General features: G+C 40.1%; 2 protein-coding genes across 2 annotated transcripts; both read right to left on the reverse strand.

Moving 5' to 3' along the window:
- Window positions 1–548: 548 nt before the first annotated feature.
- On the reverse strand, window positions 549–17,884 carry dtd1 (D-aminoacyl-tRNA deacylase 1). The gene is made up of 6 exons (XM_046046747.1): window positions 17,745–17,884; window positions 17,221–17,311; window positions 15,814–16,049; window positions 14,913–15,010; window positions 6,366–6,521; window positions 549–2,233 (listed from the first exon to the last, which is right to left on the reverse strand). The coding sequence occupies exons 1-5, from the start codon at window positions 17,785–17,787 to the stop codon at window positions 6,366–6,368; spliced, it is 624 nt and encodes a 207-aa protein (XP_045902703.1). The 5' UTR covers window positions 17,788–17,884; the 3' UTR covers window positions 549–2,233.
- A 1,368-nt stretch (window positions 17,885–19,252) lies between these two features.
- On the reverse strand, window positions 19,253–20,439 carry LOC123969396 (small integral membrane protein 26-like). The gene is made up of 2 exons (XM_046046761.1): window positions 20,044–20,439; window positions 19,253–19,695 (listed from the first exon to the last, which is right to left on the reverse strand). Exons 1-2 carry the CDS (start codon window positions 20,165–20,167, stop codon window positions 19,520–19,522), a joined length of 300 nt encoding a protein of 99 aa, XP_045902717.1. The 5' UTR covers window positions 20,168–20,439; the 3' UTR covers window positions 19,253–19,519.
- Between the last annotated feature and the right edge of the window lie 3,626 nt (window positions 20,440–24,065).

Raw genomic sequence — 24,065 nt, forward strand, 5'->3', positions numbered from 1 at the left:
GAAAGACAAACCTTGAAGATCTGCCCTACTCAACACTCCCCGTTCTCACCCTGTTACAGCTGTGATTAATTGCAGCCGTCTCAGATGTTTGGTACAGTACATCAATAATCCAAGGCCCCACAGTCACCTTCCTCCTCTCTTACTGTAATGCCTGTCTGGTATTGGGATCACAATGCAGTCATTGCAGAGGGAAGCTGCAGTTCTAGTCCAATTTGAAGGCTAGCTGGCTAGAAGACATATTTGGGTCATGTCTTCCCTCTCCGAGAGCTCCCAAGTACGGGCTACAGCAGCTCCTCTCTCTCCCCTGCCGCTCTCCACCACAACGTGGAGAAACCTAAGCTCAGCACCATTGGAGGGAGAGAGAAAAGGGGTGGGTGGATATGGTTTGGTTGGTCAGGAGTAATTTGCTGAACTAAAAAAAAAAAAGCTAAAGTTGGGAGAGTGTAGATGGGCCAGGTGGCGATGCTGAAAGGAGAAATAAGGACAAGCATCTTTGCTTTTGCATCACATAAAACAAGCAGAAGAAAACACACAAAGCACAGCATAGATCACTTTTTCTACTGACATCTTTATAAAATGGCATCAAAGTGTACAATCAGATCCGTCATGTGACAGCAGGACAGTGTCATAATGAAAAAGTCCCAACCACAATGGTGCCACAATGGCTGCGGTCAAAGCGATCATTTCCTCTGTGTGGGTCTGGTGAGGTGATAAAGCACACAGACATTCAGGTCATTTATAAGGATTTCCAAATGAAATAACAAATATCAGTTTCTGAAAGAGACAAAAAAGTTTTTTTGAGATACATCACTATGCACCTTTAGCTTCCAAGCTTCTGAGTGGGAAAAACCAGTGTGGGTGCTTTTATTGTCAACCACAGAGAGACAATGTAAACAAACTAGAAATATTGTGTTGTGTTAGCAACAGTCTTAAAGAAGGACCACATCATTTAGCATCGAAACCATCCAATGTTGACATTTGAAGGTACGTTTAGAAGCCGTTCGGCTAACTAGCAGCTAGCCTGACGTTAGCAGGGCCCTCTTCCCCTCTTCTGGCGGATGTTTGTTTGTTAGCTAATTTAGGAAGCTAAGGTGCAACACAAGACATGTGTCCATGCTTGTAACTTAATGTGAGTAGTTGGAGGCTTTTTTTGTGTGTGTGTGAGTGTTTTGTAGAGGTTGGTGCCCAACTATGAGATATAAATTTTTACAGAGAATACCTGTGTGCTTTAACAATTTCAGTTGAACCTTAAAACATAAAGTCTATTCATACAGGCACAATAACCTTACAGACATTACACATGTGACACACATATACATATATATATATATATATATATATATGTGTGTGTGTATGTATGAGGTGTTACTGGTGCAGTGAAATCGGCAAGGCGGTCACTTTATAGGGCTAAGCGATTTTAAAATAAAAATCTAATTGCAATTGTTTTGACTGATACTGAAATTGTGATAGGACTTGTGATGTTATTCTCATTTTTATTGAATAACATTAAAAAGAATTAAGGTGTGATTTTTGCGAGGTTCTGTTCTAATCATAGTTTTCTTAAGTCTGCAGAATATGACGTGTAGGCCAGGACATCTCTGCAGCACGGAAATATTTAATTTAAAAATTGTATTTCAACACACATTTTGCAGTTACTAAATATTGCGATTTCAGTAACATTTGGATAAATTGTTCAGCCCTATTACATTATCACTGTCCTGATGTTCTTGTGCCTGTACTATAAGACAAGGACTAGGAGTTATGCTACAGGGTCAGTGTCATGTCAAGTGATCAAAGATCAAGTGGGAACAGCAGGCTAAGTGAGACAGGCAGGGAGAATCTGAAAGAGAAACAGAGACAGAGCCAGATGGAGGCAGGAACATGGAAAGATAGGCAGTGGGGGAAAAAGACAGAGTAAGAGAGCACACCTTAACAGCTGATGTTTGTTCTATCCCATACCACCCATTCCCTTTCTATGCACCCATTTTCAGTCTCCCATCATCAATCTAAGAAAACAGTCTTGTGGTGTTTACACCTAGCCAGTCCTATCTGATTTAGGAGGAGAGAAGCCAAGGACACCAGCAAGGGAACGATGTTCTGCGACAGGCCAAGAGAATCCTGCTGATTTCCAAACAGGAAGGAGGACAGTCCATGATCAGGTTCAAGAGTCACTAAGGATTAAGGCCTTCCTGAGGAAAGTGGGCTCACCGTCATGTCTCCAGCAGACATCTATCTGCACAAGAGAAAACAGAACAGAATCAGTTTGGTCTCTTGTCGGTCTCTTCTCATTGTATTTTCCTTAATCAATAATTGTCCAGGTAAAGTATTTAAAAGTTTAAAGCGTAACTATGCATCTTTTGTGGAAATAGCAGAATAATGGCAGATTCATTCACATTTTAATTAATTCAGTTCCACAGCAATATCCACTTAAAGTTTGCTTAGTCACTTTAAGTTACTGGTTATACCATACTTCTTTATTGTAGATTTAAACAAACCCAGAGGACCAAGTGACAACCAACAAATAACAGCCCTAAAAGGAAGAAATAATATATATATATATATATATATATATATATATTTGTTTTTAAAAACATATTATCAACACCTTTGCTTTGTTATGGCAAACATGTTAAGAAACAGCAAACCTAATTACACATTCAGCAGACAGGAAGCAACAGTAGCATTAATTTGGAGCATGTTTTTGGCAAGTCCAATATTCACTCTCCTTTCATTTCTCTGAGCAAAGTTGTGGTGGGGAAAACCAAAACAATGGGCTGATTACACACAGTCTAAATAGCTGAGGGGAACTGCAGAGTTTGACAGTCACTACAAGTGACAACTTTCACACACAGTCATTTGATCCATTGCTATACTGGGGAAAAAAAATATTAGTGCAACTTTAAAGAAAGGTCGCTCTTATCAAGAGCTATTTTAGGAAAACAGATACAAATTCAGTTATCAAAAGTGAAATTGGGACAAACAAAACAAAGAATGTGACTGTAGGCTTGACTCAATATAAAAAGGCACAACACTGTGAAAGCAGCTACAGAAAACATTTAAAATGGAAGTAACATCTACTCGCTGAATAAACCTCTGACAGGCCCTGTAATAGGTGATCTGCAACCAATTAGAACAGCAGTTGTGGGCTAGAAATTGCTCGCAGTAACCTGACGAGCAGCAGAACCTGTTCATTTCAAAACCAGAACACTGAAGACAGGAAGGAAGGATGATCAGAGAAGATAATGGAAGACTCTCACAAATTACTCATTCAGAGGAACGCTCATGTTTAAGTCATGCAAAGCCAACCTCGAGAACACCAATTCTCTCTTTAAAATATGCAGCGACAGAGCCAAGCAAGCAAGCCCCTTGTCTGACATCTATCCTACATCCAAATTTCCCTCTCCTCTCCCCACAGTGCACACATTTCCAGAAGTGCTGTGTGCGCACTCCCCTGCTGCACACCCAGATGAAAAACCAAATAAATTTTGTGCTCCTTTATTCCCCCCTCACTTCGCCGTCTTTCTCCCATCTCCCTCTCTCTGGCCCTCTGTCAGACAAAAAGGCCTTATGTAACATGGAAGCCTCTATGCCGTGGGGCACATACCCAACATGCACTTGGGGATTACAGTGCAGGGCCCCCTGCTGTAGAGGAGTCTGAGATTGGACTACAGGCTTGCAAGGTCCCACACGAGATAGGGTGTGTGAATGCGTGTTTAACGAAAAACAAAACAAAAACAAAACTGTACCAAACAAGGCAAAAATAATGCAACACACCTCATTGGTGAATTTCAGATGCTCATACTGGTGTCAGGCACGCTTCTGTCAATATGTAACTGACTGCACCAATGCGTGTGGAGAGAGGAACAAGAAGCATGGGCACTGTTAAAGTGCGGTTGCAGTGCCAGTGTGATGGTGTATCCGTTAACGTGCATGCATGCCAGAGAGTTCACGCAGGGAGAGGAGCCAGCAGGAGCAGCCTCAGCAGGGGGAGCAGACTCAATGCCTCCCCATCTCTATTCTCCCAGAACTCCTCTGTTTTTGCACTAGTAAACAAATACTGAAGGCAAATAAGAGCAACCCCAACCACTGCCCTCCCCCCCCTCATCCCCGCAATCTGAAGCACAGAATGAGAAAAAAACAGGTCAGTCTCTCATGAGCGTTGCTGAGTTTCACCGCAATGTCAACAATAACAAAGAGGGCAGGCACAGGCCGGAAAAGGAGAAGTGAAAAACAGCGATGCTGAGGTGAATGTGAACGATACTCCTTTTTTCCTCTCACTGCACATTTAAAGCTGCCATATTGTACTTGACACAATACACTAATATAATAAATGGGAGGGAAGTATTTTTTTGGGGCAACTGTATTTGTTGACAATGCAAAAAAACAAAATAACAACTGTGCAATCTCTTGCAAAAAGGCACAGCTGTAAATGTTTGTCTCTTTCTCAGGTGTTCATGTCTATCAAGAGTTCTTTAATCTACTTTGTTATTTAATACAACTCTTTAAATAAATAAAAGGTAACAAAGAGAACAGTCAATATTCCATTTAATTCAATTTATTAGTGGATCGCTCCTTGAGATGCAGCATCTCGTTTTCAAGAGGGTCCAAAAAAAAAACACACACAAAAATAAAAATAATACTATATAAAGTCATAGTATAGCTGAAGCACCACACAGCAGACAGACAAACTAAGTGACGTGCTGGTGAACATAGTGAAGCATTAAGCAGCTTAAAGCAACATTATGTAAGATGTGGGGGGGTTTTTTGTGTGTTTTAGACGCCCCTATTGTTTCTGTAATTTGCCGCTGTTGTAAATAAGGACATCTGTACATTTGTTGTGATTTCTTTACTTGTAATCAAAAACTAGCAAGTCAACAACTTTGCTAACGTGAAGCAAGTGCTACAGCACAAGACAAAATAGTCCAAGTGAAGAAAGAAGGTCAGCTCAGCATCTGCTTTTCAGCCTTTTACTTCACAAAGCTCTCGGCACGGTCTTCGGCAAACTCTAGCTTGGTCACTCTCTTATTCTCCTCTTAGCTTCCTCCATCAGCGTCCTCTTCGGTCTCTTTGCCTTTGCCCTTAGCTAACGTTCATGTTGCCGGCTCGCCTGGCTCCGGGCTTGACACTAGCGCCGCTCTCCACCAGCAGCAGCGTAATTGTGCTTGAAACTTGTGTGGCAAGATAGCCAACAAAGCTAGTCCAACAGCAAGAAGGCCTGCTGGGCACCAACGAGTATACGTCAGTCCAATATTTACTCTTGGCCGGCACCTTGCTCGGCCACTTTTTCTCTTCCCTCGCTTCCTCTGACAATGTCTTCTTCGGCCTCTGGCACGACATTCATACTGAGAATACTGAGCTAGCTTTTTCCAAAGAACTTACATTGTACATTATAAACTTTTTGCTTCTTTTTATAGCTTGCTTGCTGAAGAGTCGTGTTGGTGTGTGACATGGTGCCATAAAGCATTACAGCGATAAGATTTCCCGTCCGGGGTTTCAGTGTTACACAGTGCCAATAACATGCACCCTGGGCCCAGAGTGGCAATGACAAAGACGTCATTCACCCTATCAGAAGTCAGTGTACCATCAAAATGATTGTGAAGCTGTTATTTTAACATACAAAATTCTACATAATGTTGCTTTAAGAGCCAGACATTTTTCTTTGTTGGTGGAGATGAGAATAGAGCTAAAGGCAGAGTGAGAGTTTATGACTTCCATTCATTATGTTGAGACAAACACAGCTTCCAAATGAATGGTAATGTTCTGTCTACTAGATGTGTGACTGCTAACACGTCGTACGCCCAAAACAATAAATGATAATTAGGTGACAGATGTATTACATAATGCTTAAGAAGGGGAAATAATATGCACATTTAATATCTCTCTCTCTCACGTATTTTGTGTTCTGAAGCCTTTTCGGTGAGGGTAAGACATATAATTCAGATTTTAGCTGCAAGTGAAATGTTTTATGGAAAAGGCACTTATTCAAAGATGAGACTGACATTTTAAATTGCCAACAACATATTAAGGTAATGAAGGGCAGCTCTGAAAGGGGCTAAAAATACATTAAGTTCTCTTGTGGTTATTAAAGCAGAAGTAATAGGGGGGGAAAAACATACCTGGTATTTTTTAAACACCCGAAATATTATCGGATGTGATGAAAAAAAACCCCAAAAATATTAATTTATTTTAAGATTAGCCTGTCCAACATGATGACTGACTCAAGACCTCCAATAACACTCTTTAACACAAGAAACGAAGATAATAAAAGAAAGTTTTAGCCAGCAGACACCTGGTGTGTGTATGAGCATGTACTATACAGTATGTGACTGTATGCGTTTGGGTCTCTCCCCCCCCACCCTGCTGACCTAGGGCTCCCTCTCTGATGACACATCCCCGTCAGCTCCACTACTGGCATTGTGGTCCTGTCGGGAACGTTGGGTGACTTTCTCCCTGTTGGACTCTGAGGGGCCCTTGGAGCGCGTCTTCTCTTTCCTCTGCTGCTGCTTCTCCTGCTTTGACAGCTGAGGAAACACAAGAAAGAGGAAAGCGTGGTTCATAAAAAAAAAAACTTTATCTTACAGTTTAATATTTTCTGAAGCTAACTTTGTTACAGCTCCACTGCAATATCTCAGAAATGCAACGTACGTCACCGTTTACTTTTATGGCTTTCTTAAAACATAATTTAAATTTTTCAGCGAAAGAGAATAGGATAATGGTAAAGTGATGTCCTTTTCCTATTAAATGATACACAATGTTTATTTAAGACCAGAAAGCTACCAATTTAAAAAAAGGGACACTCCATTGATTTTAACCATCAAAATCATGATGAGGAAACCTCAGCCCTCGAAAAACAAAACTAGGTCGAAACGTAGTATGTCGTGTATGCCTGAGGATGTAATTGCAGACTGTCCTCACGTCACTGTAAAGCTTTCTTTATGCTCGACACAGTGTCCTCGGCGAAAAGGGTGACATCAAAGGAGACGTCTCCACTTCCACTAATATGCCGGCGATGTCCAGCTCTACATCTCCCGTACATCCATCACCACTACAACTCACTCCACTCTGACCAACTGCCTCACTGAAATAAAAATCATAGACGCAAGCAAACTTTTTCCAAATAAATTAACACTTCTGTCCCAAAATCACTCGCAACTTATGCCTCGCCATTAACAACACCACTCTGTCTCCCTCCCTACACTTCGCCAACCTTGGAGTCATTCTCAACAGCAACCCCTTCTTTGAACATCACGTCAGAAGTGCCCTTTTCCACCTGAAAAATACTGCCCGTCTCCGTCCATCACAGTCTTTCTCTGCTGCCGAAACACTCATTCACGCCTTCATCACATCCAGAATTGACTGTTGCATATGGCACATCAACCGAAGTCCTAAATAAACTGCAGTACATCCAGAACTCTGCTGATCGTCTATTCACCCGCACTCACTCCCGTGACCGCATCACCTCTGTCCTCCACAACGAATCCAATTCAAAGTCCTTCGCCTCGCTCACAAAGCCCCTTACCTCGCTGACCTGCTCCACCACCACACTGCCTCCTGTAACCTCCTGTCTCTGTCACTCAGGTCCAAGCATGGCACCTGGGGCGATATTAACACCCCCTCACTCTGGAACTCTCTGTCCTAACACAGTACCGATTCGTCCATATTCAAATCACTTATCAAAACCCATCTTTTCAGAACAGCTTTAAATGTATGATTGACTGTTGTGTGTTGTATAATGTGTTTTAATAACATTTTAAAGCTATGTATTTTAACCTTTGTGAAGTGTCTACAAGTACCACGAAAAGCATTCTATAAATAAATGTATGGTCATCGCTCCTCTTGAGTCGAGCGTGTGGGCACCTCTCAGTTTTTGAGACTAGGACCTCACATGGGGGGGGGGCTTTCATTTCAAGATGGATGAGTTTGTAGAACATTAGTTCATTACCAAAACAACTAAGAACTTGATCGCCACGAATACTAATAACAGAAGTAACTTAAATTATGAAATAACTAAGACCTTTTTACTATTAATATGTCTCAAGGAACAAAAGCCGGGCAATTTGTTTTTTAAATGCTTTAAAAGCAAGAGACTTTAAAAATCTACATTTCAGTAAATAATATTTTGCCAGCAGAATCAAACTGTTTACAGGACAATTAACCTTCATTTCATTAGAACACATTTGTTGTTCCAAACACTTGTTGTTTTTATAGGGGCCGTTTAATGGCGATGTATATGAGTTTAGTTAATTAAAATTCTTCCTCAGCATTGAGGAGCTGCATAGTGGAGCGTGCCATGAGCCAGAGATTCAGTGTGACATCATCAGCGTAGCGAAACCTCACATTTACAACAGAAAACCTGCGTTACAAACCGCAGTCGAAGATGTGGGCATGTATCGGACAGGAAGGGTCAAATGAAAGAAGCTACTGAACTGCATTACAGAAGGTGTAGGTCCCAGCATTTCTGCAGCTTGACCATACAAGGTCAAAAGTAAAAAAAATAGAATATCACTGCCTTATCCGTTTAAATTTTGACCATCCTTTATGAAAATAGTACCTCGCAAGTGCCCCAACTTAATGAAGCTCATTATTTCTACAGTCTAAATTGCTGAGATACCACGATCTAATTGAATATCAAATTGCAGTATTCATGTTCAAAGCAAGAAATAGCCTATTGCCTGGGAATATACAAAAGATGTTCTCTGAGAGGGAGGGAAGGTACGATATAAGGGGAAGGGGAAATTTTAAGACTAATAGATTTAGAACAACAAGGAAAAGATTATGTTTATCAATTTGCAGAGTTTAATTGTGGAATAAACTAAATGAGAACCTAAAGCAACACCCAAACATATTCCTTTTCAAAATGTACAAAGAAATTATTTTCAAGAAGCACTGTAGGTAACTTTTCGCACATGTGATAGATGTTAACACAAGAAAAAAAGGGTACATTTGCTGCTCATCTGTTGTTGTTTTTTTTATACTTTCTCTTGCATGTTCGAAATACAGATTCAAATTCAAATTCAATTCAAGCTTAATGATCAAATATCTCTGCTTAGTAAATGTATATTTATATTAAAAATACATTTTTGCCTACAGTTTGGCTGAACTATAACTGAAACCTGTCAGTCTAGGGTTCTTATTGGCTCAGTGGGCTGAGGCACACACCATGTACACGCTGCATCATGACTTGCAGATCATGACCTTTGCAGTATGTTCGGTATTCACCCAAAGGTCCCGACATGCATGAGAATTAGTATAGGCTAATTAATTAAACAAAGAGGGAGAAACACATCAGCGCCACAGACCTGCACTTCACATCTGATTTGTCTTTATGGATACGCTCCCACTGCTATTCTTTCCTCATTTAGAGCTATTCTGGTTTGTCATATGATCACTTCAAGGAGTCTATTGTTGTGACTGCATGCACTGCCTTCTCACACACTTCAAAATAGCCCTTTCCAGTGCCACTCAGCATGACTAGTCTTAACTCCAATCAAAACCGCTCCTCCTCCTTTTCTCATTGTATTCTTCACAGGCCATAAAACACCGCCACAGTAATGATGAAGTAGGTACGCTACCCGTCATCGGAAAAAGGCCTGTAAACACAGATGCTAAAACTTTAATGGCTGCCAGGGAAATATTTATGAACTAAATGTCATCTTAAAAATCCAAGCCATTGCATAAGACATTACATTATTCAAAGGCCCCCAAAAAATTCTGTCCCTCCCACATGAACCCATTAACATGCTGTAGTATCAAACCTACTGCCTGTACACAAAAATGAGGGTGAAAATGATTTCAAATTCTGATGTTGAAGCTACATTAAAACCTCAAACTCTGGAGCCAAACCCCATAAAAACCTGACCTAACATGATCAAACATTACGTCATTTCTGTGTATGTTGAGTTTCAGCTCACAGCCCAAAACAAAATGCACAGATAGTCAGACGAACAAACAGAAAAACTCAGGACCGCTCTGCTCTCGACCCCGGCCGTTCAGCGTCCCAAAGAGAACATCCAAACAGGATGATTTTCATTGCTCTGGATAACACCATTGTTTGCTGGCCGCTTGACCCTGCAGTGGACTAAATCCCTGATTTGTGGAAAGAAAGGGACAGTGTCTGTTGGCCGTTGCTTCATTTTCCTCCCTGTGCCAAGCTTAGCCTATTGGCTGGCCTTTTATCCCTCATGTTCAGCCTTGGCTTTGGCTCCTCGGCCCCCACAGCAAAACATCCCAAACAGACAAGATTAAAATTCTGAGGACTGGTTAATATCCCTCCCTTTGGACTAGTGAGCCAAGCCCACCAAGGGGAGAGCAGCCAAAGACGGCCCGAAGCCAAAGCATAAGGACGTTGGCCGGCTTCCAGGGAAGTGACTAGAATTGATTCAGGAAGACAAATATATGAACTTCTTTCAAATGGCTGGAATAAGAGGCCGGGAGAGGTGTATCCCTGTTACTGAGAGGCTAGGAAGTATTTGTCTTTCGTTTCCATGGTTTAATACAGTGGTTCCCCCAGGGAGGGCGTACAGCCACTTCAGGGGGGTCGTGGATGTGGAGCGTACCTAAAGTTGCATGAATGTGATGTGATGTCATGTGGTGACATAAGTAAACAAGTGCTCTGATCCTAGCAAGGATATTTTGGTTACCTAAATCTTGTTTATTTCAACTGCCTGTTTTGTTAATGATTAATAAAAATGAAATCCACTTGTGCTGGGGTGGAGGGGCATGAACTTTTTATGGCTTCTGAAGGCGGGCGTGACAGAAAAGATTTGATCCGCTGGTTTAACATCTCCACTACTTAGTTTCTGGTTTGTACTGCTTTGTTAAATATTGATATTAATAAATGGCTATATACAAATGGTGATTAATTTAGAGAGATGAAGCTAAGCATTAACTATCTGACTAACCAACCAATACACATGACCCACGTATTATTAACAGAAAATATTCTCAAAAACATTTTCGTTATCACTGAATCCAGTGTTCCAAAATTGGGCACAAAGCCATTAAAGGAGAAACATTATGGAGTGAAACACGGGTGATACTGATTAGTTGCTGGAACACATCATCAATTAGTCCCACCTTTGCTTTTCCTACTAAGACAACTCAAAATGTCTGCTGTGAAAAAGGCCTACTAATCCAAGTTATTTGCAAATAATAAAGAAGAAAGAGAGCTCCGATGCTAGGAAGGATATGTCAAGTTTGACAGGGGAGGAAATATGAAGAAGCCTATCTTGCTCTGGAGTTCACTGTCAGTGTAACAGTCTTATGTCTGTTGAGTCTAATTATTGACGGATTTTACTTGCATGTTTTTCTTTTGTGGTTTCCATAGGGGGGCATGGCACAGCGTGTTTGGGAACCACTGAACAAAATTCTGAATCTTTTTTTTATTATTAATAAATTAATGGGTTGAAAAATAGATTTAAAAAACATTATTGTAGTTGGGTGTCGTGATATCATTGCCAATGTGATGCCTAAGTTTTGGTACTGATACCAGAATAATAAGTTTTAATAGCTCTAAGGACGGCAAAGTCAGTCGAGACTGAAATATCCCAACAACTATATAATGGTTTACCATAAATCTGAGACAGACATTCATTTCTCTTTTATGCTAATAAGCAAAGGTTGGCAGAGAAGTTGTGTTAGACTTTCTCGTTGTCTGTCATTTTCACAGACAGGATCACCCATCATTTTAGTTTACATTTTTTAATGATAATGAGACAAATAGGCTATTTAATAGCATTTGATTTTCAAAAACAACTCAATCTCAATAACATTTTATATACAGATGATGCATTTATAAGGACATGGAGAGAAAAGATGACACTTTTCATTGCCACTTGCTTTCCCTGTAACATTAACTGCCGCTGGCTGATAAACGTTTTCAGTATTCCTTTCTTGTCCTTCACCCTCCACCACACCGCTTTTTTTCACCTCGTTTATCCACCACATCACAATTATCGGGTTGTCTACAGATACTTCGAATGCTGTTGTGACATTTTGAGATAGCTAAGCTATGCAGCGATATAGCTCACCAAACCGATGGCTAACGCCAGCCCGACAACGAGGTCATGCATGTGTGGTCAAAGACAAAACAACTAGACTACAGCTAATTAATATGCACATTCGCCACCAACTGGATAGGGGGTCTGCTACAGGTGGACTACATAAGATTATCAACATTGTTTCATGTGAATTACTTAACGACATGATAGATCAAAATGACAGACAGCCATTGTTTGAAGAAATGTAGTCAGTGACGGAGAACATTCGGATAACGCTACCTATGCATTAGCCTACTAGGATACTAACACGCTAAAACTGGGATTGTAAAAATGACCATCAGCAAGTTAGCACTGTCCCAGTGAGCACGTTAGCATGGTGTTAACATTGGGCTTAAAGCATTGCTGTGCCTATGTACAGGTGCACCTCAAAAACTTTGAATATTGTGGAAAAGTTCATTGTGAGCACCAGAACCAGACTGAAAGATTAAAGGCTCCGGAAACCTTTGCAGGTGTTTTGAGTTAATAAGCTGATTAGAACTCTTCTCAAGTAAACATTTCTGTCTTATACACATTTTGAGATATTGGGTGTTTTGATTTCCATTAGGCTGTAAGCCTTAATCATCAAGATTAAAACACAATAAAAAGGCTTGAAATATTTCACTTTATGTGTGTTTTACTTTTTGAATTAAATTACGGAAGAAAATTAACTTTTCCATGATAATCGATTTTTATTTATTTATTTTTTTTGCACCTGTACAGCCTCACAGAGCTGCTGACATAGTTGCAGCCTTAGTCTTGTTTCCATATCTTTCTTTGAGATATATAAACCTTTTTCTATAAAAACCTTTTTTCATTTAGCAAAAGAAGCCAAACTTTTAACACAACCAGTCAATAACATAGTTTTACATTTTGCTTGAATCAGGAGCTTTCTGATCAAATAACAAACAAACACAGCTACACAACACCAGACATTCGATATAAACTTTCAGTGCTCGACCGTCCTGCCGAGTTGGTGCTCTGGACATATTTTGATCTGTACAAAAAAACATTGCAAGTTCTCTAAGATGACATCAATCAACTCATCAATAATTGACTATTCATTTCAGCACTATTCAGGCTTGTGCTGCCAATTATATGAAGCCCACAATAACACCCCCGCCACACACACAAACACCTAACTAAGCCATCATCGCCACGGGGGTGACTGAGAAAGAACACAGTGAATCAGTCCCACACCACAAGGCTACGGAAGAGGTGGCAATAGCAGACGTCGATGTTGGCAAGGACACGATTCTTACTGTCTGGGACAAGTTTTTTTTTTTGGTCTGAATTTCCAAAAACAACACTTCCTTTATCAGTATTTAGCTTATACAAGACAGATGTATTATTCATTTTACAACACAGACTGTATTATGAGATGAAGGTACAGTTACCTTTATGCTACTCACAAAAGGCAACCACACAAAAATATATACATATAGTGCCTCAATACCTGCTCTCGGGGGCAAATACACCAAGATGCAGAGTGTGACCCTACGAAGGGTAATTTCTACAATATTGAGTACTGTATGGACAGCTAGAGACAAGAACATTAACTAAGCAAGGAAGCCTTTAGTTTGCAACACAAATAACACGTTATTCCGTTTTCATGTACCCTCATAAAAATGACAAAAATGCTATTCTTAGTTGTAATGGTGAACATGTTAGCAAACAGTTGCCTATTTGCACATCCAGCAGACACATTAGGGCCACATTCGCATTTATTTGACGTGTTTCTGGCCACCTGACAAAGTAAGGCCAATGTTTTTCTGTTTCAGTCTCCACAAACTGATCCTCCGCCATGTTCACCAGCTAGTCTCTAACTGTGTCCGTCTGGTTTTTGGTGCTGGGCAGGTGCAATGGGTTTATCAGAGCTAATTTGCTAAGCACAGCTGCTTTCTGCTGCTGCAAACAAAACTTTTTTTTTTTTGTGAGTGTGATTTTTGTGTTTGTGTTTTGGGCCAAAAACAGTAGATAAGATGGGTTTAAAATCTCTTTTAGCTGGGAGGAAAACTGCAGAGTTAGTGATAGCTGTGGGTCTGTCAGTATGAGCAACACCTATCACATTACACTTTTGATCCATTGCTTAATGTTTATCATAGTTCTGATAATTGTTTTGTGGGCTGCATTTATACATTTTTTGAGACTCTTCTTAAAATCTTAACTTAAATACAGTTTAATGTACTTCTGTTGTTGTTTATAGTTGTTACAGTATGGATCCTAATTCAATTCCAGGAAGTTTACAATTTAAAATGTATAGTTATATTTCAAGTTATAAATTAGGCTTATTTTTCTAGTGTAGTGTCCTGATTAGTACATAGCTCAAGCCAAATATAAGATTTTTTTATTTCAAGTTTCAATGTGTTATGTGTTTATTTTCTATTAACTACAAAAAATCTGTATCAGCCTCAAATTCTGGGCTCAAATCTAATGTATAATTTACAAATGGTCAGTGGTTTAAACATCCTGTCTTCTGACAATCCATGTTTTTTTATACTCAGATCATTTTTTAAAGCTTTGCTCTACAAGAACGCACAACAGAAGAGTAAATGTCACCACCTAGTGGTTCAAAATGACAGTGGAAGAGTAGAATGACACATGAACGAGAACCAAAGTTCATTTTACATATTTACTTTCAATATGTAAATAACTTGTTCCTCTTAGTAAAAAATGAACTACGGACAATCTTAATTTAATGTCCATTCACTGTTTTTTTCCTGAGCTTTTAACTGCATCTGGCAACTGCGCCATCTTCACGACAACTGAGAAAATCCCCTCCACTGACGTAAGACTGTGAAGTTTGGCTGAAAGCTTCAGCACAGACCTAATAAGTTGAGTTAATATCTTTCCAAACCATCATGCTTAATAACGTACCTGTCTGGGGTCTGTGGGACCAGTAGGTGACGTCAGTTCGATGGTAACCGGTCCGTCGTTTTGAATGTGGACCTGCATGTAGGCCCCAAACTCCCCGTCTAGAAACGAAAAAGAGAGACAAATTTTACAAGCCATAAAAAATGAGACCTGGAAATAAAAAATAAATAAAAGATATAAGATAAACCCACTAAATCCACGTAGCCCAGTACATCCCGAATGACACCACATCCTAATATTAATAGACAGTAAAGTGGAATTTGTTTGGCATTGGCAGTCGATGTTTCATAAGGATGTAGGATAACGTGGAGCCTTGAGACATTGGGGACAAAAGACGAAGGGGCTGTAGGAGAACAGGAAGTTTCGACTTAAATGTTCTCCTTTCTTCCACTGGGTCCGCGAGATTAATGACACCATCTGCACAATGAAACCGTGGGCTGCGGAGGAAAAGTGCTGCACCATCATATTTCTTCTCTGGGGGGGGGGGACTAATTAGGAAGCCTTATGCCTCCCTTGCTGGGACAAGGTGTTCTCCGCACCTGCTCCCCGGTGGGCTGACCTAATTCGCTGCCACCGTCACCACCACAGCGTCACAGTCAAAGATAATCCTCATCTGCCGCCCCCCAAAAAGCCATAATCTTACCCTGAGAAGTGACTACAGGCACTGATCTAAACGTATTACTGACACACAATGACAATTCACGACGACACTTTAAATTCTTACTTACTTTAAACTCAGATTTCACAAAATCCATTATATTCAGAAACTGTGAAAATGATTCAACTAATTTTTCAGGGGGAAATAAATCATAAATTTAGAGTTTTTATTAGCTCTAACATCCAACAGCAGCACGGACACACCACTGTAGGACTATAAAGCTTGCCGAGTCATCGGTTCACGCACCCTTAATGAGCTCTGGCTTGTATGCGCTCCTCATGTTCTCCATGATGCTGTTGTAGAAGGGCTGGGCCAACTCTGCAGGCATGGCTGAGTGGAAGTCTGGCTTGTTGCCTTTCAGTATGCACTGCAGTGTGAACTGGCTCACACACAGCACCTCAAAGTCCCTGTCCATGACACTTTTGCTCCACGCTCGGCCGTTCTCGTCTTCAAACAGCCGCAGGTTCAGGATCTTGCGTACTCTGAGAACACACGAGGAAAAGCAGTGAGGAATCGACTTGTCTGTATCTGGGACAGTCCCTCTTATCAGTTACGTTAATACTGGCCAAGAACTTATTGGCTTTATTTGAAGGGACCACACTGAGCTTTTGAGTGTTTTAACCCATTAATGCTGAACTAAATAACACAAAAATACATTCAAATATTTAAAAACAAAATAAAACAGCAGTGTTAAATTCAAACAAGGTCATAGGGCAACAATGATAAGTTCATCACGATTTTCCTCAATAAAATTATAACAAATGTTCAGTAAATGTTTGATTTAATTTATTTGAATCATGAACAAAGTAACACTTAATCTTTCTTTTAAGATATTTATTTTGTTAAGGAAACGGGACTGAAAAAAAGATTTTACTTAATTTATTCATGTATATTTGTTGAAAAGATATTTTAGCATACTTGTTTTGAATGTCCTACCTCAGATTTGTTAAGTGATTCACTGTTTGGCAAGCGTTTGCTCTGGCCATAAAGAAAAGTTTAAAAAGTTTATTAACCATCTGGTTTCTGCAACTTTCATTTAGGAGCAAAAATCAGCCTTTAAACTTGAAAAAAAGATAGGACACTTTTTATCGTGATCACATTTGTGGCCATAACGCCCCGCCCTACCGGGTTACAGCCAAGACTGAAATACTGAGTCCCCTCGACAACCTTGAAACATTTTGACCATAAACAAAAATTAAGCTATCTGATGTTCTTCTCCTTCTTCTTCTTCTTCTTATATATATAGTTTTTTCAAATCCGATTTATTCTGTTAACTAATCACTTGTGCACTGTTTACACCTTTTGTAAAGTTTATTTCCTAGCATTAAGGTCTAAAACTTTTAATTGTGGAACGTAAACTGTATGATACAAAATTATTATTATTAAAAAATAAAATCAAAATACTAAGGACAAGACTTTAGCGCCCTTAGAGGGCCCTATGGTCCTGGATTCAAAAAATAATGGTTCACCACATGCAAAAACTCCTCATTAATTTAGCATCTCTGTATTTTGGTCTTGTACCACTTATCAGTTAATAATTCCGAATTCATCAATGCGGTCCAGCACCTAACACAAATGTTTGACTGAGCTCAAACCCGGGCTGGGTTTCTGTTTCTGGGGCTGAAGGTCCCTCCCACACACACACACACTCACATGTAGTCAGCATCCTTCTGGGTGTCCTCCACTGATATACCCAGCAGTACACACAGTCCTCGTCCTATGGAGCTGATCTGTTCTTCTCCCACTGCAGGAAAAGAGCAGAAGTTTGATGAGTGAGCGGGCTGCTGCTGCTGCTGCTGCTGTGGACATTAAGACTGACAGGTGACAGTTTGAATGACATCACTGTGTGTGGAGGAAAGGAGCCCCGGAAGTCAGGACTGTCATTCAGCTGTCAAACACCGACATCCAGAGGACACGTTCGCCATTTGCGCGGTGAAATAACCTTTACTGAGTTCCTCCGAGCCTGAACACCCAGCCAGCAGTGCTCCTGTCTGGACTCCTCACATCTTTCGCTTTCGCTGGGAGTGCTAATGCTAACCCGGCTAGGTCAACGTTAGCTAACGTGAGTGGCCCGCGACGTTAATGAATGAATGAATGAATGAATCAGCCTCGGTGTGGCGACACTGCCAGATGTGTCGAAGCATGACAGCTTGGCTCGGATTAAAACAGGCGCTTACCTGTCACAGTCGCCTTGGTGACCCTCTGAACGATAGCTTTCATTGTTTTGGTTGCGCTGGGGAGCACGCTCGCAACTTCCGTGGTCTCGCGGCGCGGACGGGACGCTATCGCCCTCTAGCGGCCGGAACACGCAGTAGCGTCACACATCCTCAGCTTCTTCCGGAGGTTTATTTACTCAGTTACTGAGCAATTCTGATCTACTTTACTTTACATGAGTTATTTCATGCTTTGATTGTCAAAGCGGCTTTAGTGGCACGGGAAACATTTATTTAACATTTATATCAGAATCAGCTTTATTGCCAGGTATGTGTACACATAGGAGGAATTTGACTCATGATGTGCTTACTCGTACAAAATTACCATAACACGATAATAAAATAATAATAAAATAAAAACATACTACAGTATAGACAACACTAATATACACATTATGAACAAAAACAATATAGACATATTGACAAATAGTGCAGCGAGCAGAGTGCAAAGGATGCAGGAGTAAATGTTGAAGGTGTTTGTGAAATACAGGTACACATACATATGTACACAATGCGATGGAGCATAGTGCAAAAGATGCTGGAAGTATTATTGTGCAGGTGTTATTCACTTGAGGTAGGTGGATACACACACACATATATATATACAGTATATATAAAACTCGGTAAAGGTTATTTCACTGCACAAATGATGAACGTGTCCTCTGGATGTCGGTGTTTGACAGCTGAATGACAGTCCTGACTGCCAGGCTCCCTATATATATATATATATATATATTTTTTTTTTATTTTTATTTTTATTTTTTAACTTAAAGTAAATAGAGAAAATGTAAACTTAAAATAATACAAATAAGACAGAACTATATAAACACCGCAAACACTTTTTAAATTAATGTAAATATAGGATTGTTTTTAATGTTCAGAGCTCATTTGCCTCTTTGAAATCTGAGATTACAGAGTTGAACCGAACCCTAACCCTTCATTATTTCATTGAATGTTTCAGATTGTCAGAGGTAGTGTGTCTCCGTGTCAGCCTCACCTGTCAAGCACTGACCATACATTCTGTTTTCTTTTGGTTGCTCCTTTTTGGATATCCAGTTTGTGCTCACTGAGCCTGTACTTGTGCGTACTGTGTCTGACAGGAGAGAAATATTCTGCCCGTACCATCATCTCTTTTCAGGGCCCGATAACATCATGATCTACTTTGGCTTGTAGTTTATTCTTTCCAGTGTTCTAAACATGTTTCTTTACATTACGTTATAATTTGGTTTACACTGATTGGAGTTTGGAAAGCAGTGTTGCCGTGAGACTGAGTCAATGTCTGGGAGGGGGAATTAGTCTCAGCACCGACACCGACATACCGACTCTTTTCTGGGCTCAGGTTTCACAAAGGTGACAATATCTTTACTGCCAAAATATTGTTCTTCCAAACAGCATGTAGTACTGAACGGTTCTATGTTAACACCAGAGAACCTTTTGTCCACAGTATTATGGTATGAAATCTGAGCCTACAGTATGTTAAAACAAGAGTTTATTTAATGATACATAGTAGTTGTGGCATCTTTGTATTGTGGACAATGATGCAGATGAAGATGACAGGAATTATGATGACTACTTTTGACAGTTGACAATATTTTTGTTAGTCGATTAGCGTCCAAACACAACGGCAGCTCCCTCAGACCTGGACAGGTGATAGCACACTGGAATTTCATGTTCTCACACATAAATTCATAGTCCACACGAGCAAATCTTTATGTCCTTTGTCCTTTGCACTGGTGCAGCTACTGTCCACCGTCTCCACTTCCTGGTTCACTACTGAAGGATTTGATGAAATTGTAGATCCTTGTGCTGTACGGGACAAAATCTTTCTTGTAGGTGATGAGAGTTTTGGTGTGAGCAGTCTGGTAAACTACTTCATTTGCAATTTCTGGCTCTTGCGCCGCTTCTTCTTTTTTCACTGAGGGGGAGAGGCATAATAAGAAATTACTTAGTGATCAGTTTGTACTGATATTAAATCAAGATAAACTGGGATTAAAGGAATATATGGCAACAGAAAATTAGCCCAAGTCTAAATTAATGTAAAAATATTCCATTACAAGTACATTTCCTGCATTCTAACTTTTATTTATGTAAAGGTACAGATGTATTACCAGCAAAGTAAAAGCTCTCATTAAACAGAAAGGACTCTGGCAGTGCTTATTGGAGCACATCACATAAGCACTAGTTCAAATGGTAATAAGGATGTTACAGTGTGGACTCCTAACAAGCAGAATAAACTTGCTGTCACAGTGAGCACCTCCCTCACCTGGCGTGTCCTCAAAACGACCCGTGTATCTGAAGAACGCGTATGAACCTATCAGGGTCCAGATGCCGACAGCGTACGCTGCAGACACTCTTGTGTTCCACTTCATCATATCTTTCAACGTCATGACTGCGGCCCGCTTTGTTTTGTTTGTCTCTTGATGCAAAGGTGTTGGGATTTCTGTAGAGCTGCTGCACTCAGGGCGCCGCCATGACAGCCAAAACGGAAAAACAAATGATAGCCTACAGACTTCCGGAAGTCAAGTATGTTTATAGCTAAATAAAGAGCAATATCACCAGTTCATATCACACGTTTTTTCATTGTCAAGATTGTCAAAATAAGTATTTTTCTAAGTTTCAATGATATTTTCTTGTTGTTGCTTCACGGCGGTCAGCACCCAGTTTACTGATGCGTTACCGCCACCTTCTGCACCGGAGTGGACATCATACACTAGGGCCAATCTTACATCCGGCGCAAAGCGGCGCACAGCTAGTTTTAAAAAGATATTTTACTGCAATGAATTGGTTGGGCAGCTTTACAGCATTACAGATGGCTGTCTCAACTCAGGTACGGGTATACATGTAGGGTAGGTCTGAAGTTGAAACAAATTAATTGTGGCAAATATAAACTACTTATGAATGTTATTGATATTTTAGTAGACAAGTACTACAGGAAATGTCGTGAAAAATCACTCATTTTCAGTCAATAGTTTTGGTGTGGTAATGGAAAAAGCAAAAGTGTAGCCTGCCAACTGTACCCGCACTACCCTATTTCACTGATTTTTTATTTTATTTATTTTAGGGGCGTATTACTCCGATGGTAAGAGAGATGCTGTGCGCATTTACGCACCAGGCACAGCAGCGTAACTTCATTGATTATCAAAATCTCCCGACACGCCAACAGGATCGGTCAGAATCTAATATTAATTTATGTTCCGTGTTCTCCACATCCAGGTTCATACAATTAAGCTGTTTGGAGTAAAGCAGCCGTCGTCCTGATCAGTCCTGAGCTCCATCAGAGCATCTAAATTATCTAAATTATTTCAGCTGCTTAAACCTCCCACTATAGTTGCTGTGACTTTATTGCGCACATGGAAACGTATAAAATGACTGACAGAAGCCTCTCTAATCATTACGTTAATCGAGAAAACACTCATAGATCAACAGAAAAAAACACTAAATAAAACACCCACTGTAGGGAAGAGATGTGAGCCACGAGTAGTTTCTGATAACGCAGCGCAGTGAGGACCCAGACGTCTGTTAACATACTGGAGTTACAAAGCAGCAGGAATATTCAATCCAGTCAGCAGGAGGAGGTCTGTGAGTAGGTTTCTGGGGGAATTTCATACAGTATAGGAGACGAGTATAAGAGACATGCACTGACTTCAAATCAAACTACACATTTGCCATGAAGTATGTCAACATGGAACCACAATTAGAAATGTGGAAAACAAGAAATTATATATTTGCAAATACCTAAAGTTACTTCTTTTAATGAGTGATATTGATTTTATTTTTGAAACTTGCTAGTTATATCCCTATTTTTTTTTGTATGATATATGTATGCTCTGTCTATACAAATAAATTTTACATTTTAAAATCTAATTAAATTAAATTAAAGATATATTAAGGGGAAAGCAGCTGAAGATATTTCTTTTAGATATGATATTAGATATGAGTCACACCAATTTCTCTGATTTATTAGCCTAGTGCTGCACGATACGTGGGATGAAGGACATGCCTTGTGCCTACTCTGAAATACTGCTCACACTTGTTACCTCTGAACTACAACATGTGTGTGACTTGTGCTTTACTGGATATTGTAGCAGACAGCAGGCTGTCCTCACATACCATTACATTAACACAAACAATAGATTTGATTTGTCCCACAAAGGTGAAAGAGAGAGAGCTGTTGACTTAGATGTGAGACTTAATAAGTAAAGGTCTAAAGTGCAGTTAATATATTATATTGTAAAAAATACACTTAGTTGTTTTTAAAGGCAAATACCATATTTATTTATCTCAGTGCCAATAAATGTGCCTATTTTTAGGCTAAGAGATGTAAAGAATATATGTTTAAATACAATACTCTTTAACACGGCCATACAGTAAACTCTGAGAAATACAGCCTCACATTTCATTTTCAAATTAATAAACCACTTTTAAAAATGTACAGTAGAATAGCCATCCATCGTCAACCGCTTATCCTGCATACAGGGTCGCGGGGGGGCTGGAGCCAATCCCAGCTGACATCGGGTGGAAAGCGGGGTACACCCTGGACAGGTCGCCAGTCCATCGCAGGGCCAGACATAGACAAACAACCAGTCACACTCACACCTAAGGACAATTTAGGGTCACCAATTAACCTAGCCCGCATGTCTTTGGATGGTGGGAGGAAGCCGGAGCACCCGGAGAGAACCCACGCAGACACGGGGAGAACATGCAAACTCTTGCTGTGAGGCGACAGTGCTAACCACTGCACAACCGTGCAAGTTTCAGGTGCACTGTACCTTGTACAGTAGAACAGAAAATATAAAATATAAAAATTATTAGAACATTTTACAGACTGTCTTTTTAGATCCAGGGGATGTGAGGGATATTTTCAGACTTATGACCTATTCAGAACCCACAACCCTAAATCCTAAAGCCATCTGCACTGAAAAGGACTTGGTCTCAGCAGTGTAAAAACCCTAACACTGCTTTGAAAGGGACATGTTCAAAATGTGACTTGCAAACTGCTTAAGAAGACTTTAGACTTGAGTTGAGCCTTGCTTTGACATCACTTGAAGCTTAACTTGGACTTGCCCCAAAAGACTTACCTTAGTCCATCTCTGCATCTTTTGCCACACACACAATACTTGTTCAATTCATCGTTTGTTTTCATGGGATTTGTTCACAACAAGAAAAATTCAGAATATCACCAGACCTCCTTCAAAAACAGTTCTGGAAAAAGTCATTTGTGACCTGGGGAATATGACACACCACTGTTACCTATGTGGGAGGATTTATAGCACTGCTGAAGGTGAGTCACACACAATCATCATAAGTTTCAGGTGTACAGATGCTATGAAACACCTGTGGCTGGCTGGCTGCCTGTACAAGAATGTGAAGATATGATTCATACAAAAATGATGTGTGGCAGTGTAACTTTCACTACGACACTGTTGGCACACGTTTGGCTTTTGATGAAGTCGTCAACATTATTAAATAGTGTCAAAATGATTTTTAGCATCTTCCTACATTTACAGCTGGGATGTTAAAATGCCCCGGAGCATGTTTTGTATTCTTTGCTTTGACTGTTGGTGAAGTTGAATGATGCTGTTGTGTGCAAATGGCCCCAAAAGATCACTGAGACTGGCATGTGTTAGATGCCGAAGGTGGAGAAATGTTTTACATATCCATGCCAGCATTTTCACCACAACATTCTTCTATAAGTGTATTTAATTGCTCATCGTTTTCTGAAAACCTTACGTATGTCCCCAGTTTCTAAAAATTTCTAAAAACGGACTCAAGTTAGGTTTTATTTGGAACTTGGGGCTATTATTTACTCCTGGAGGCCCTGAATGAAGTATTTAGGTGAAGGTCCACACTTGCCGGCACTGAAACATACCTGACTAATAGTGTTTCGCCGCTAGGTGTGTGGGTTTTACATGACACTCATTCATTTTTCCCTGAACTATGCATTTTTTATAGCATATCTGAGGAGGAAAAGTAGGCTTCACATCAGGCGTGTTGCAATGACATCTTGTTTTGGCCTGGCCAAGACCAAAACAAAATCTTTGCCTTGCTAGCTGGATGTTGAAACTCAAATAAATAAGTGGAAAGTTGGCATAATACATACATAACAATGAAATGCAAAACTAATACATTTGGGTTGTGCAATACGTTATTTGTGGAACACATAGGCTATATAGGTTCAATAAGTCTTTGTGTATTACGTAGTTTATGCGCAATTTGTCATTTGTGCAATATAATATAATATGTGCAACATTTATGGTGGGCATTGCAGACTTTATAGGTTATGCC

This window comes from Micropterus dolomieu, linkage group LG04 (genome assembly GCF_021292245.1).
Source record: "Micropterus dolomieu isolate WLL.071019.BEF.003 ecotype Adirondacks linkage group LG04, ASM2129224v1, whole genome shotgun sequence".
NCBI classification, from domain to species: domain Eukaryota; kingdom Metazoa; phylum Chordata; class Actinopteri; order Centrarchiformes; family Centrarchidae; genus Micropterus; species Micropterus dolomieu.

What these genes read in the sequence shown, in the direction of transcription:
- dtd1 (XM_046046747.1), bottom strand. Translation starts at nt 17,787, where the DNA reads ATGAAAGCTATCGTTCAGAGGGTCACCAAGGCGACTGTGACAG. An exon ending in CACCAAGGCGACTGTGACAG is followed by an intron (nt 17,312 to 17,744) that starts GTAAGCGCCTGT and finishes CTTTTCCTGCAG; the next exon opens with TGGGAGAAGAACAGATCAGC. An exon ending in CAGAAGGATGCTGACTACAT is followed by an intron (nt 16,050 to 17,220) that starts GTGAGTGTGTGT and finishes GTGTGTTCTCAG; the next exon opens with AGTACGCAAGATCCTGAACC.
- LOC123969396 (XM_046046761.1), bottom strand. Translation starts at nt 20,167, where the DNA reads ATGACGTTGAAAGATATGATGAAGTGGAACACAAGAGTGTCTGCAGCG. An exon ending in TCGTTTTGAGGACACGCCAG is followed by an intron (nt 19,696 to 20,043) that starts GTGAGGGAGGTG and finishes TCTCCCCCTCAG; the next exon opens with TGAAAAAAGAAGAAGCGGCG.